Raw genomic sequence first — 14,061 nt, forward strand, 5'->3', positions numbered from 1 at the left:
CTTGGATCTTTCTGTAATTGTGAAGAGTTTTTAAAAGGGCTTTAGCACAGGGAACTTTTCTCAATACTCTGTAATGACCTATATGGGAAAAGAATCTAAAAAAAGGATGGATATATGTATATGCATAACTGATACACTTGGCTGTATAGTTGAAACTAACACGGCATTTTAAATCAGTTATATTCTAATAAATTTTTTTAGAAAAGGCTTTAATTACTAAAATTCAGGTAAAGAAATCAGAAGCCACATGGGTTGGGGCTAAGATAGCAGGAGCAGAGAGCATTTTTTTTCCCCTGGTGCCTCCTCAGTGATATTTTTTTAAGGTAAACGTTGACATAATTGTGAACACTGTGGAGAAGTCGATTGTCGGAGACATAGTACAAAAGCTAGATTTTGATCTATGCAGAGAGAATGTCCAAGGGGGCTCAGTTTCCAGAATTTAGCCTGGGACATGTAGGGGAGGGGAAAGGAGGGAGCGGGAGGGAGGGAAGGAGGGGGAGAACGGAGGAAGAAGGAGAGCCAGGGAGAAGGCTGGGGGCGAGGTCTGGGGAAGGAAGGGTGGAGGAATTAGTGGGGGAAGGAGACGGGGAGACTGGGGGCGGGCATGGGGGGCAGGTAGAAGAGAGCCAGGGGAGAGAATTGACATTTGCTTAGCATTCATCAGATGTCAGGCAGTATGCTTTCACATAAATTACTTCATTAAATCTTTACAAAGTCTCTGCAGGTTAGATGTAGTTGAATCCTCGATTTTCAAATGGAGAAAGTGCGTCTCGGAAGTGTTAAAGAACTTGTCCGAGGTCCCAGAGCGAGGGAAAAAAATGGCTGGACGCAAACCCTCATTTGCGTTCCGCCAAAATGCTTGTTCCTTTCTCAGCATCCTGTTTACTTGTAGCATTTGTCATTGGATAAGATGAAAGCAGTGGGCAAAGGAAGTCTTTGGAACAGCCTTTAACTGAGCCTGTGCATGTGCTGAGGCTCTACTGTCAGCGATGGCGATGATCTGAGGAAGATGACGCTTGGAGAATTATAAATTGTAAAGGCAATGCTCGATAAGGATGCCCTTAGGAAGGGAACTACACACTTCACGAGAAGAAGCAGCCTCCGCAGGAACTATTTGGAACAAACTAGTTTCACTGTTCTGGATAAAATCAGAATCTTGACAGGAGCAGTCCCATTCCACCCTGGGGGCATCCACAGCAACGGTCATTCTCCAACCAAATAGTTGACTTGCATCACATCCAAATATGCTTCTCCCTATCCAGCAGAACTGACCCATTTATGAGACTTCAAACGGCATTTTCACTTTTTTCCTTCTAGAAAATCCAAATGAAACTCAGACACCCACCACAAATCAGGACGTACTGGTGCATGACACATAGTAGGCAATCATTAGAGCTGAAACCGTGAGTGAATGTTCAAAGCTCTCTTGGAGAAAAGGATCAATTACTTTCATGAAAAAATCACCGATGTGTTAGGAACTATATGGAAATAGTACTGCATGCAGTCGTCAGCTGTAATTGGTTTGGGTCTAGTTGGTCTAACTCTTCATTATTGAGATGATTACACTGCTTAGGGCCATGTTTCTAGAGTTTGTTCCCTGGAACATCTGTATCAGAATCACTTGGGACCCAGCCCATATCTTAGGCATCAAGGCCTTGAAATCTCTATTTTAATAAAAGCCCCTGGAAATATGTTATTCAAACTAAAATTTTAGAACTACTGATACAAGGGTTAACCCAACGTCTCTGTTATACAATTATAGACCTGGGGCTGTCTTTAATAAAATTTAGGTGCTAGCCCACTTAGGTATAAATTAGCTAGGACTCAGTCTTTTTGGACACGCAGGCTCAGCGGCCATGGCTCAGGGGCCCAGCTGCTCCGAGGCATGTGGAATCTTCCAGGACCGGGGCACGAACCCGCGTCCCCTGCATCGGCAGGCGAACTCTCAACCACTGCGCCACCAGGGAAGCCCAGGACTCAATCTTTTATTACTATAGATTCTAGACCAATATTTCTCAACCTTTAATGCATGTAAGTCACCCAGGGAGTTTACTAAATGGTAGATGCCCAGGCCCCATTCAAAGGGATTGGGTTAAGTTAGATTTTCTGCATTTTAAACAATTATCCTATGTGATTCTGATGCAGGGATTCTGCTAATTTCACACTGAATATAGAGCCCTCTGGAAAACAATATTCCTGTCAAGTAGTTAAGCAACCTCTGAGAGGACAATTTGTTACTGATTTTAACACATCTTAAGACAATAAACTCCATCTGTAAGTAGCTTTAATTGCCAGAAATTTCTTCTTACGTTGTTTCAATATAAAGTCTTATGTAATCTGTCTATCTGGTTCTCTTAAATAGAACTACACAGAAACATTTAGTCCCCAATATTATTTTTAAGAAAATATACTTGACCAAGAACTTAAGTGTTTCTCTTCCCTCTAGATCTCTGTTTTGCTTCTTTAGGGGACAGTGGGGAGGTGAGGAAACCGTAGGGATACAAAAATGTATCTCTGAGCAGACTGCAAGGGCCTCTGCTATTTGTATAGCAACAGTGTTTAGAAAATCAAACACCTAGAACTTGGAATTCTCATTTCCTAGGATAATATCACAACACACATAAACAGACAAAGAAAAACCCCAAACATGTCATTCTGAGCTGCTCTGCATATGGGAGAGTTGACGAGGGGAAAGGTTAATAAGGAAGAAGGTGAGGCTGATTCACATGAGGCAGGTGCCATTTTGGAAGAATCAATGGGGACCCCCAGTTCTCCCAGGTGCTTGCTCCTTCCTGTCTAGTTGCAGACCTGGCCAGGGTGGGCAGCTGGTTCTTAGAGCCACTGAAGTCAGCTCTCAGGAGTAGGTACAAAGAAAGTAACCAGCTGGAAAAATATGGACATGTTTCCAGGCATTTCACCACGACTTTCCCAAATCCTTGGAGCTTGACTACTTTATCCCATATGTATGCTTTAAAAAAATATTTTATTTTATTTTATTCATGGATTTCAAAGGAAATTAATTACTAGTACAGTGTCAAAAGGCAGCAGGAATGGATTTGGACATGAAGGGAGGGGTACCCAGAGTGGTCACGGGGGTATTGGGGCTATTACTGAAAACAGTGGGATTCGGGCAAGTTAAAGAATCTGTGTCTCAATTATTCATTTACAAAATGGGGATAAAATAATAACAAGTAACTTTTAGCATTGTTTGACTACTAGGTAAGGAAACATAACATGTGTTAATTCCTAAACGCGTGTTGGTACATAGTTAGTACTCAAAAACCAGAATGCCAGTCATCATTATTAGCATCAGTAAGGTAGTGCTAGTTTGCCAGAAAGACAATCATGAACTAACACCAATTAGTTCTATTTGAATGGTACTTAGAATGATGACTTAGGTCAGGATAAGCAAAAAGGGTGACTACAAATAAATACATTAAATCCAGCAGGTTACCTTTGCCTCTATTTTCCCATTCACTTAGGTAAGGAGAGATTGAATTTTGGATCTGGGGGAAGAGAAGACACGAGTCTTAAGTGATCTGCCTCAGACACATGCACTGTTGCCATTTTTCTTAGAGAAGGTTTATTTTCTTTCTGCTACTCTAGCCAATTTTAGGATATAAGAGTCACACACCAGAAGTCTTGCTTTGTGTACATGTTTTTAATAATAACAGTTTTCAAATTGCTTATGCTCTGTGGTGGGAAATAAGAACAGGGTGACTCTAGAATGTGAATTCAATATGTTTTCTAAGAACATCTGGGATGATGAGCCCTGAAATGTTCTTAAACATACAATAAACCTGAAGTGAAGGCGTTTATATCATTACCACGCCAGCATCTGAATTTGGGTATTGGTTGAGATGTAGAAAGCACTATAGGTTCTAGACTCTCTCTAGCTCCCTAGCTGTGTAATTGCTGGGACTTTATTAATTTAACCTCTGCAACATGAGAATGAAAACACCTGCTCTGCATAACTTACAGCAATGTTGAGCGCTTTAAAGAAAAATAATTAAAGCGCTGATCCAAAGCAAGGTGGCATCCCTCTCACAAATCGGAACTCTGAAGTCTCGGCTTCATTTTGGAATTTTCACCGGTCTGCGCAAGCGCTCCTGAAAGAACAGCACAGAGGAAGGATACACCCAAGGTTTTCTTCCTCGTTTTGAGGCCAAAAGAGCTCAATGTAGTTGCGATCTCATATTCTCCAGACCAGTTTTGGGTTCCAGAACCACGAAGTAAGATGGCTGGAGGAGAGATATTTACACAGGCACAGAGGGGGCAGCCTCAGTTCAGGTTGTTACCTGAGTCCCCAGAGACCAGGTGGACTCTCCCCCTCCCCCTACCATGCCAGACACTCAGTCCAGGTTTTTACTTCATTAATGAAATATGACCTCACTTTTCTTTTGTAATCCAGAAGTGTGAGAATACATTTGTTGCAAACTGCATGCAGATAAATGGGGGGCTTCCTTTCGAAACTACATCCTCTGAATAATAATTTTTAATCTACTATACATAACAGTAGTGCATTTCTTGTTAAAACGGCAAGCTTTTTTTTTTTTTACCAAAATGAAAACATTCATTTCTTTATAAATAATTTAAATAGTTTAAATACATATTTCATACCAAGGATATAAAAATAGCGTCTCTTTTTTTTTGATAAATAAAGACATATTCATTTACATGGCAAATAACGTGCAATAGCTGACCACTGGCCACCAGCTCTGTGTGACTGATTGTCTAGGAGATGACATGCAGTGATAAGTGTCCCTTTGCCTTCTGCATTTGAAAAATAGATCAGCAAGAGCTGTGCACTCCCAGGGCCCACAGTCCTACGGATACTGTTCAGGAGTGACACACAGGAACTCAGAAAAAAACTTTGCTGCACTTCACAAAAGCCACCTAGGACAAAATGAATCCACACATTCTCTGTCTGGGACATCTAGCTGCTCAGACCCTCAGGGTCTTTGGACTTTTACCAAAGTCTGTCAAACAGACCAGGAAGTTAATGCCTGTACAGGAAAATGTTCCTATTTTGTTTCTAGGATCCAGGAAGTGTCTGCTACAGTCTGGAGGTGGTTCTGCCTTTCCCCGGACCCTCTCTTCCACAGGTCTCCCAGCCTTGCCCAGTCTTCATGCTGCCAGAGGCAAGAAAGGCAAACCAGGGCTGTCATGCAGTGGTGGAGCTGAAACTGGCGGCTGCCTCACATGCCCTAATATCATACGTTTATGGCTTTAGTATCTTTCACTTCTGCTGGGCTTGTGACAACTTCCAGTGGAAAGTTCTCCGAGGGTTCAGTAGTGATGGATGCCCTTCCTTCCCGGTCCCAAGATCCTGGCAGGTTTTCCAGACTGAAGGAACTCATGGCTCCTTGGCCCAAGCTGCCCTCCTCCGATCTGCTTGGGAGAACCAGGTGCAAAGATGTTTCTGAGGAGGAACAGACAGAGGACGAGAGAGTGGCCGAGATGGACTGCAGAGGCATCAGCGTAGTGTCTGACTGTGGAGAGATGCACCTTAAAAACTGCAAACGACCTTCTTGGACGACCTGGTAGCGGGCAGGTGAATAATCAAGGTTCGGAGAATGATACAGTTCACCGCCTACAGGATTTTGCTCGTAAACGCCAGTTCGCTGGGGGCTGCTCCCCACAGAGGAGGGATCCACACTCCATATGTCAGGGGTGACATTCCCATGACAAAGCTGGGCTTGGGTATAAGAGGCTCCACCTGCTTGCAAGTGTAGACAGGGTTGGTGCGTGCTCCAGGTCATCCTGGTCTGTAAGCTGGAGGGACACACAGAGGTGGTGTGCAGAGAGCAAAACCGAGCGGGCTGCTGGGGGGACACGACGTGTTCTAGAAGCTGCATCACAGTCCTCATGTCTTTACCTAACTGGGACACCTCCTGAGTCAGTGTCGTTACCTGTGTGGACAAAGTAAGGCAAAAGGCAGCAGTCAGAGGAGCACGGCAGTGATTTCAGAGCAGTGAGGAAGGGAAATGAGATTTCTCAGTAAGAAGGTCTGGAAGGCTGCTTCACCTCTAACTCCAGCCAAGCCCAAAGGGTGAATGGGGTGGCTGAGCACCTGATCTAAAGCCATCCTCTCATTCTGTGGGAACCTAGAGAGACACACATAGTCTGGCCTTCTTTTTAAAAGATTTTACATACATTTTTAAATTGAAGTATTGTTGATTTATAATGCTTCAGGTGGACAGCAGTGATTCAGCTATATATATATATATATTCCTTTCCAGATTCTTTTCCCTTATAGGTTATTACAAAATATTGAATAGAGTTCCCTGTGCTATACAGTAGGTCCTTGTTGATTACCTATTTTATATACAGTAGTGTGTATATGTCAGTCCCAAACTCCTAATTTATCTCCCCTGTTTCCCCTTTGGTAACCACAAATTTGTTTCCTATGACTGTGAGTCTATTTCTGTTTTGTAAATAGGTTCATTTGTATCATTTTTTTAGATTTCACATATAAGTGATATCATATGCTATTTGTCTCAGTCTGACATTCTTAATCAGTGATTTGCAGGTTCCTGGACAAAATTAGAAGTGTGGGTCCATCATCTCTTGCATCTCTGAAATGCAGACAGTGTCTTTTGCTTCCCTTCCTCTGAGTTAGCGGGATGCTCCGTGGTGCGCACCCACCATCCAAGACACCTCAAAACAATGTGGAGACGTGCGTATTGCTGTATATAACGCACTCAGCACGCTGCCTGCCCAGGGTAGACACCCAGTAAATGACGGTTCTCACTCCTGCCATTTCTGGTCAAGATCAACACTTAGTCAGAGATATACTGGCCTTCAGGGGTAGGGAGGGTGCTAAGAAAGAACTCACAACAGACTTGCTAGGATTTGTCTATAGAAAAGGGAAAGCTGCAAAATGAGAGTTAGAAACGAAAAGGTCTTCAAGGTGGGTCCGTCCACATAAGCACTGTGGGGAACCCTGGAGGGCTGGGGTCCATCAGTGAACCGGAACCCCACGGAATTACAACCCCAACTGTGCAGTGTGTTCTTTTTTTTTTTTTTTTGTGGTACGTGGGCCCCTCACTGTTGTGGCCTCTCCCGTTGCGGAGCACAGGCTCCGGACGCGCAGGTTCAGCGGCCATGGCTCACGGGCCCAGCCGCTCCGCGACATGTGGGATCTTCCCGGACCGGGGCACGAACCCATGCCCCCTGCATCGGCAGGCGGACTCTCAACCACTGCGCCACCAGGGAAGCCCTGTGCAGTGTGTTCTTTATTCACTTTTCTAGGTGAGACATTTAGTTTGTATAAGACCTTCAAGGGAGACATGACCCTCAAACTCGCAAGAACCTCTGAAGAGTCTTCATTATCTGCTTTACACTTAAACCAATACTGTAATTCACCGGAGGATTTATTTTCCTAACAACCACATCCCATTTTTTAACCATGGAAGACCACCAGAAAATTGAACTTGACTTATATCCAGCTTTTCTGGATGGTTTCTATTCTTCAAAATGAGGAAAACCTATATTTCAGAAAGCAGGCCACACATATATTTTCTAGTCTTTGGTTAGATTCGTAACACGAACACATAGTGTAATATTTTGCCCTCATTGCTATAAGACTGTATTTTATAAAGGACTTCCCATGCCCCGATTTTACTCTCATGAACCACAAACTCCAATATAAGCAGCTGAACCCACTGGCTAAATACCATCAGAAAAAAAACAAAACAAAACAAGACAAAAGGGCAGTTCAGTTTCAATGAAGCCAAAACCAAGATTGCTGTTTGGGGCAGACTTTTTTCAATATTTAAGTATACATTCCTAATTCATCCAGTAACTTCATTCAGTCCACTTCCTATAAGTGCATTCTGAAACGAATTCCCCATGGCAGGCCCATCAGGAGGTAGTGTCATTCAAATCAGGCATTTTTAAAAGACCAGAAGGAGGTTTTTCCATGGTTCAGGCAACCAACTGGTAACACCTGCCTTGAAATTGCCAGGCCAAAACTATTTCTGCCTTGCTGCTAGCATGGAACTCGAGGGACCCTATCGAATACTTGCCCAGGCTTTTCAGCAGATCTAAAATTTTTGGCGAGAAAAAGATATCTCTGAGACTCACATTTAAGAAGTGAAACAGTGAATCTGAGAAAGAGTCTATGTGTTTTGAAATTTTCACTGCAGGTTGTCAATTTCAGAACTTGCCAAAACTCAATTCTAAAGTACACGGGTGACACAAATCATCTCTGGATCTCAGCACAGCAGACATGCACCCAGGGGTTCTATCTTGAGTTGATTAGCCCTTCTATCAAAATTTCAGAAGAGAAAGTTGATACTAAATGAGATGTTTGAAGGATATATTAACCGTCCCCTTCCTGTAGGTGGTCTAAGTTAATGCCTGTATCAAGTTCACCAGGGTTCAGCTCCCAGTAAGAATGCTTTCAGTCAGCCTTAGCATTGAATAAAGACAAAATCTTTGAAGTGCAACTTTGCATTTTAGACACAGCAACAATTATGTTATCCAATAAATGAGTACATTTATAATACAACAAGCTTTTAGGTCCGTTCTCCCTATTGGATCTACAAACAACACTAAGATCAGCAGGGACGCACCTGTAAAGTGGGGACACTAAGGCCCAGAGGTTAAATGACATTTTAAGGTCTCTTATTTCATGAATGACAGTTGTTGGTCTGGAATTCGAGCCTTCTAGTTTTGGTGCTCTATTACAGTATATTAGAGAAGACATTGCCTAAGAGTTGAGAGATTTTTGCCAATGTGGACAGAGTTTGTGAAGAGCACAGATGATACAAAAAGGAGCCTCGTGTAAAAGTTGTCTGCAATGGGTTCATTTTTTTTTTAATTTCACATATAAGCAATGTCGTATGATATTTGACTTTGTCTGACTTACTTCACTTAGTATGATAGTCTCTAGCTCCAATTTATACACAAAACAGAAACAGACTCACAGACATAGAAAACAAACTTATGGTTACCAAAGGGGAAGGATGGGGGGGGGGAGGGATAAATTAGGAGCTTGGGATTAACGTATACACACTACTGTATATAAAATCAACAACAAGGGCCTACTGTATAGCACAGGGAACTATACTCAATATCTTATAATAACCTATAAAGGAAAAGAATCTGAAAAAGACTCTCTCTCTCTCTCTCTATATATATATACATATATACACACACACACACACATATACATATATGTATATGTAAAACTGAATCACTTTGCTGTACACCTGAAACTAATACATTGTATTTAAAAATAAAATTTATAAAAAAGTTGTCTGAAATGGTAATTCAACATCAAATAAGTAAATAGTATCTCTAAAAAAATAAGAGACAGTAAAATTTCTTCACAGCAAATTATATGAATGGAACAAGACCAAAAATGTTTGTACAGGGAAGTCCCTGGCAGGCCGGTGGTTAAGAATTCGCCGGCCAATGCCAGGGACACGGGTTTGAGCCCTGGTCCGGGAAGATCCCACATGCCGCGGAGCAGCTAAGCCCGTGTGCCACAACTACTGAGCCTGCGCTCTAGAGCACGCAAGCCACTACTACTGAGGCTGTGCGCCTAGAGCCCGTGCTCCACAACAAGAGAAGCCACCGCAAGGAGAAGTCTGCAATGAAGAGTAGCCCCTGCTCGCCGCAACTAGAGAAAACCTGCGCACAGCAACGAAGACCCAACGCAGCCATAAATAAATAAATAAATAAATAAATAAATAAATAAAAGACAACATATGCTTTTAAAAAGAAAAGGGTTTGTAATAAGGGAAAATCTGGAAGTGGGAAATATGTTAATAGACATATTGCTGATGAACTATTTTTTTCTAGCTTTCAAAAGAAACAGATATTTTTCTATGGTTGAACTACCTTTCCAAGGCCACGTTCGTGGCACTGAACTTTTCCTGAGCATTTACCATAACTTTGAGGCCATGAACTTTGAATGGGACTCCAGAGTCTTGACTAGCTCCAGGAATGTAAATAGCATTAACATTTTCAGAAAAAAAAAATTACTATATTAGCTTGAACTAAGCGGAGTAAAGAACCCAAGGAAATAGAGCTTTCTTCAGCTCTAGAGGGTAATGTTCAATTTACATCAGGGAAGACTTCTGTCACTGTGGCACTGGGGACACACCCCTGCCCCTTATTAAAGCTGCATAGGGGATTAATCCTTAGTAGGTAAGGGATCTCTCCCTTTGTAAGGGCAAAGCCAGCTGCCACAGGAGAGATGGCATCTCCTGAGGGTAGAGACTCTGTTCTCACTGAAGGTGATAACATACTGCCACAGAGAGTAAAGCTTCACAGCACTTTTGTTTACTGCTTTCTGCTCGCCTTGCTGACAAATTCATTCTAAAACACAAAAGGCTTTATTCTTAATCAAATGTAGAAAGCAGAGAATGCAAAGTCTCTACTTTCTAAGGGGGGTGGGATTCAATGCTTTTTCACAGCACAGTTAAGAAGATGGGCATTTGCTAAAAAAGGTTGTTGGAACTACCTTATGAACAAGGCACTGTCTGTCCACTTAAAGAGATGTCTTCAAAATACAACATAAACCCAGAATGCTGCAGAGATAGGTCAATAAAAACAAAAAATCATTTGGATCCAATGAACCAATGTTTTCCCATTTACTTCAACAACTGTTTACACTTTTTAAATGTCTTCTGTCACTCATATTAGAAAACAGAGCAGGTACTACGAAGCCCTTCACAAGTCCCACTTGGTTTTTTTTTAATGATTAATTCAATTTTTTTAAATTGAAGTATGATTTACAATGTCGCGTTAGTTTCAGGTATACAGAAGTGATTCAATTATACAGCTATATATATGTATATATATATTTTTTCAGATTCTTTTCCCGTATAGGTTGATTACAAAACATTGAGTAGAGCTCCCTGTGCTCTACAGTAGGTCCTTGTTGGTTACCTGTTTTATAGTAGTGTATATATGTTAATACCAAACTCCTAATGTGTCCCTCCCCTCCCTTTCCCCCCTGGTAATGATAAGTTTGTTTTCTATGTCTGTGGGTCTATTTCTGTTTTGTAAATAAGTTCATTTGTATCACTTTTTTGGATTTGGCATTTAAGTGATAGCATATATTTATCTTTCTCTTTCTGACTTCACTTAGTATGATCATCTCTAGGTCCATCCATGTTGGTGCATATGGCGTTATTTCATTCTTTTTTATGGCTGAGTAGTATTCCATTGTATATATGTACCACACCTTCTTTAACCATTCATCTGTCGACGTTTGGGTTGCTTCCATGTCTTGGCTATTGTGAATAGCACTCCCACTTGGTTTTTTAATGGTCCGTTTCCTGCATTTTCCCCTTTGCATACCATCAGTCTGAATACAGTGGGGGTCACATCACACTGCCCATGTGAAGGCTGTACCTCTGACTGGGGTCTCTTCTCCTCGGCCCCTTTTCTGCCTGGTAAGTTTCTCTCCCTTCAAACATCAAATCCCTCATTTCCTCTGAAGAGCTTTTTCCTGACAGCTCATTGATACTCAAAGAGCAGTTTGAGCATCGATAGGACTGTCTGTCCCAACCAGGCTCTGAGTTCCATGCGGGTAGAAGTTATTATTTACCTCAGTGTCTCCTGGACTCTGGGCAATGCCTAGAATACAACATGCACTCAGTAAATCTTGAATGTATAAAAGAATGCAATTCCTGCCATTTTGAAGGGCTTGGTACTCATATTGCTTTCAATTTTTATTTTATGTTATCTCATGATTTTACCATAAACATCATGGGGGAAAGATTCCTACTACAAAATTATGTTGGGAAATCTGTAACTCGTGCTCTTCACCCCAAGTAAATATGTTAAAAGTAGGTATTATGACTGTTAAAGTTTTGCATATAAATTTCCTGAATCAAATCCTTGGGTGTTTCCCAGTTTGAAAGAGCAGGTGGCATTTCCGCCACTAAGAATCCCTTTTATTTTAATGTGTTTCCTTCATAACTGTAGATATAGGTCTCTTTTGGCCAAGACTTCTGCTATTTATCTTGCTGCTCTGTAACTTGTCCCAGCATAAACTTGATTTCCATGGGTAGTTTTGATTCCCTGGGGAAATTTCCCGTTTACTGACTCCCATATCTCATGAGTACATGGTGAGTGCCAAGTGACATATTCAATTAAGTTAGTCAGAGTTGTTTTATCAGCTGAAATTTGGCAAAGTGTTTTGCATCCCTAGTTGCCACCCTTCATGGCTATTTTATTTATTTATTTTAATTAATTAATTAATTAATTTTTGGCTGCATTGGGACTTCGTTGCTGCGCGTGGGCTTTCTCTAGTTGAGGCGAGCGGGGGCTACTCTTAGTTGTGGTGCGCAGGCTTCTCATTGTGGTGGCTTCTCTTGTTGTGGAGCTCAGGCTCTAGGCACACCTGCTTCAGTAGTTGTGGCACACATGCTCTAGAGCGGAGGCTCAGTAGATGTGGCGCACGAGCTTAGTTGCTCCGCGGCATGTGGAGTCTTCCCGGACCAGGGCTCGAACTCGTATCCCTCTGCATTGGCAGGTGGATTCTTAACCACTGAGCCACAAGGGAAGTCCCTTCATGGCTATTTTAGATGTGGCCTTCTGATTATTTCTACTTCCATATATAGTAGATAAAGAAAGCACAACTTAATACACATTATTCTTTTACTTGTGTATTAAGTTACACTTTCTTTACCCGTTTTTTTCCCTCTCCCTTCTCATTCTTCAGTAGATAGGAATCCATCGGTCTGGAATTTAAAACTGTTAGCCAAACCAGTTCACCATTACCATCTGTGTAGGCAATTGTTCACATCCAAGATTTCTCTAGCCCTTCCGAAGTCCCAACTGTTAGGAGGAAGATGTGATGAAAACACCATCTGTGTATCCAAGTAATTCAGTGTTCTAGCCAAAACTTTGGAGCATCTAAAGACTATTCCCTTCTCTGTTCTCCCAACACCATGCATTTAACCGACAAGTTATTAGCTGTTTAGGTTTCCAGGCAGTGTGTTCACTCTTTGGAGCAGCATCTCCCATCATGAATAGAAACACGTGTGTGACAACTGACTTGTCAACTGTCCATGATAATCCACCCACTGATCTTACCATACCGCTAAGAAGGGAATCGCAAAGTGCCACACTTTTTCTATTTCTGCCGTATCCAGGTTTCCTCTGAACTTCTGTTTGGTGCAGAAATAAATCACTGTCGCCTACATTTCCAGAGTACCTGGGCTTCTCCTTTCACGTTTAATTTGTTTCATTCCTGTGACAGTACTTCTCATTATCCTGAGTCATATTTCAACAAGGGCTTTGTTGTGACGATTAAATAATATGATGGATGTTAAAGTTTATTCCCCACAGGATTGGTATTATGTCAGAATTTCAGGTGTCTGGATTTGATAATGCAACACAGGCATTAAGCTTAGTTGAAACTTGGTGGTAGGGAATACAAACCCGGGAAACACGGAGCCCAAAGAAAATAAAAGCCAGTTATCTCTGTAACTCCTCTCCAGCCTCAGCATGGAGAGGTAAACTATTCCTGTTAACACTTTTACATAATTAATATTGGAAGAAACAGAGTCTCCACGTTTTAGCATTGCCTTGTGTGGATCTTTCCAGTAGCAAACAGTAAGAGTAATAGCCAGAGCTTTTGAAAAATTTTGATGGAGATCCTGTATCCTGTATCCTTAAGTCTAAGGTTTGAGAAATTGCAGTCAGATGGATTAAGACTTTTCTATAAAGGATGAGTGAGTCAAAATAGAATGATGTGCAGCTTGGTGTTGGTAAGAATTGAGTAAGGACCAACGTGGGGCAGGGGTGGGTGTGGGTACTGTGGTCTTTCTCGTTTTTATAGTAGCTTAAGGCCTTACACACATCCTGCCATCTATAAATGTTTGTTGATAGATGAGTAATTTAATAAATGTTAAATTTCATGGCTAATTTCTTACTATGAGTTTGTTATTTTCATTTGAACTTGAAGAACTTTCTTCAATCTCCCCTAAAGAGCACTGCAGGACACGGAAGTAAGTATCACTATGCATCTAGCAGGGAAGAATGTTTCATATGATCTCGGTGTTCATGGAAGTTCCCACCACTTCAAAATAG

The 14,061-nt window shown here is 41.7% G+C and overlaps 1 protein-coding gene across 1 annotated transcript in view; it reads right to left on the reverse strand.

The window, feature by feature from the left end:
* Window positions 1-5,213: 5,213 nt before the first annotated feature.
* Window positions 5,214-14,061, reverse strand: part of KCNH8 (potassium voltage-gated channel subfamily H member 8) — a gene marked incomplete at both ends in the record, with an annotated part of 386,090 nt that continues 377,242 nt past the window's right edge. The window contains one exon of the mRNA XM_082655515.1: window positions 5,214-5,912. Within this exon, the coding sequence (XP_082511641.1) occupies window positions 5,214-5,912 (699 nt within the window). The remainder of the gene's footprint in view (window positions 5,913-14,061) is intronic.

The sequence above is a fragment of the Grampus griseus genome (genome assembly GCF_964374135.1).
Source record: "Grampus griseus genome assembly, chromosome: 5".
In the NCBI taxonomy this organism is placed as follows: Eukaryota; Metazoa; Chordata; class Mammalia; order Artiodactyla; family Delphinidae; genus Grampus; species Grampus griseus.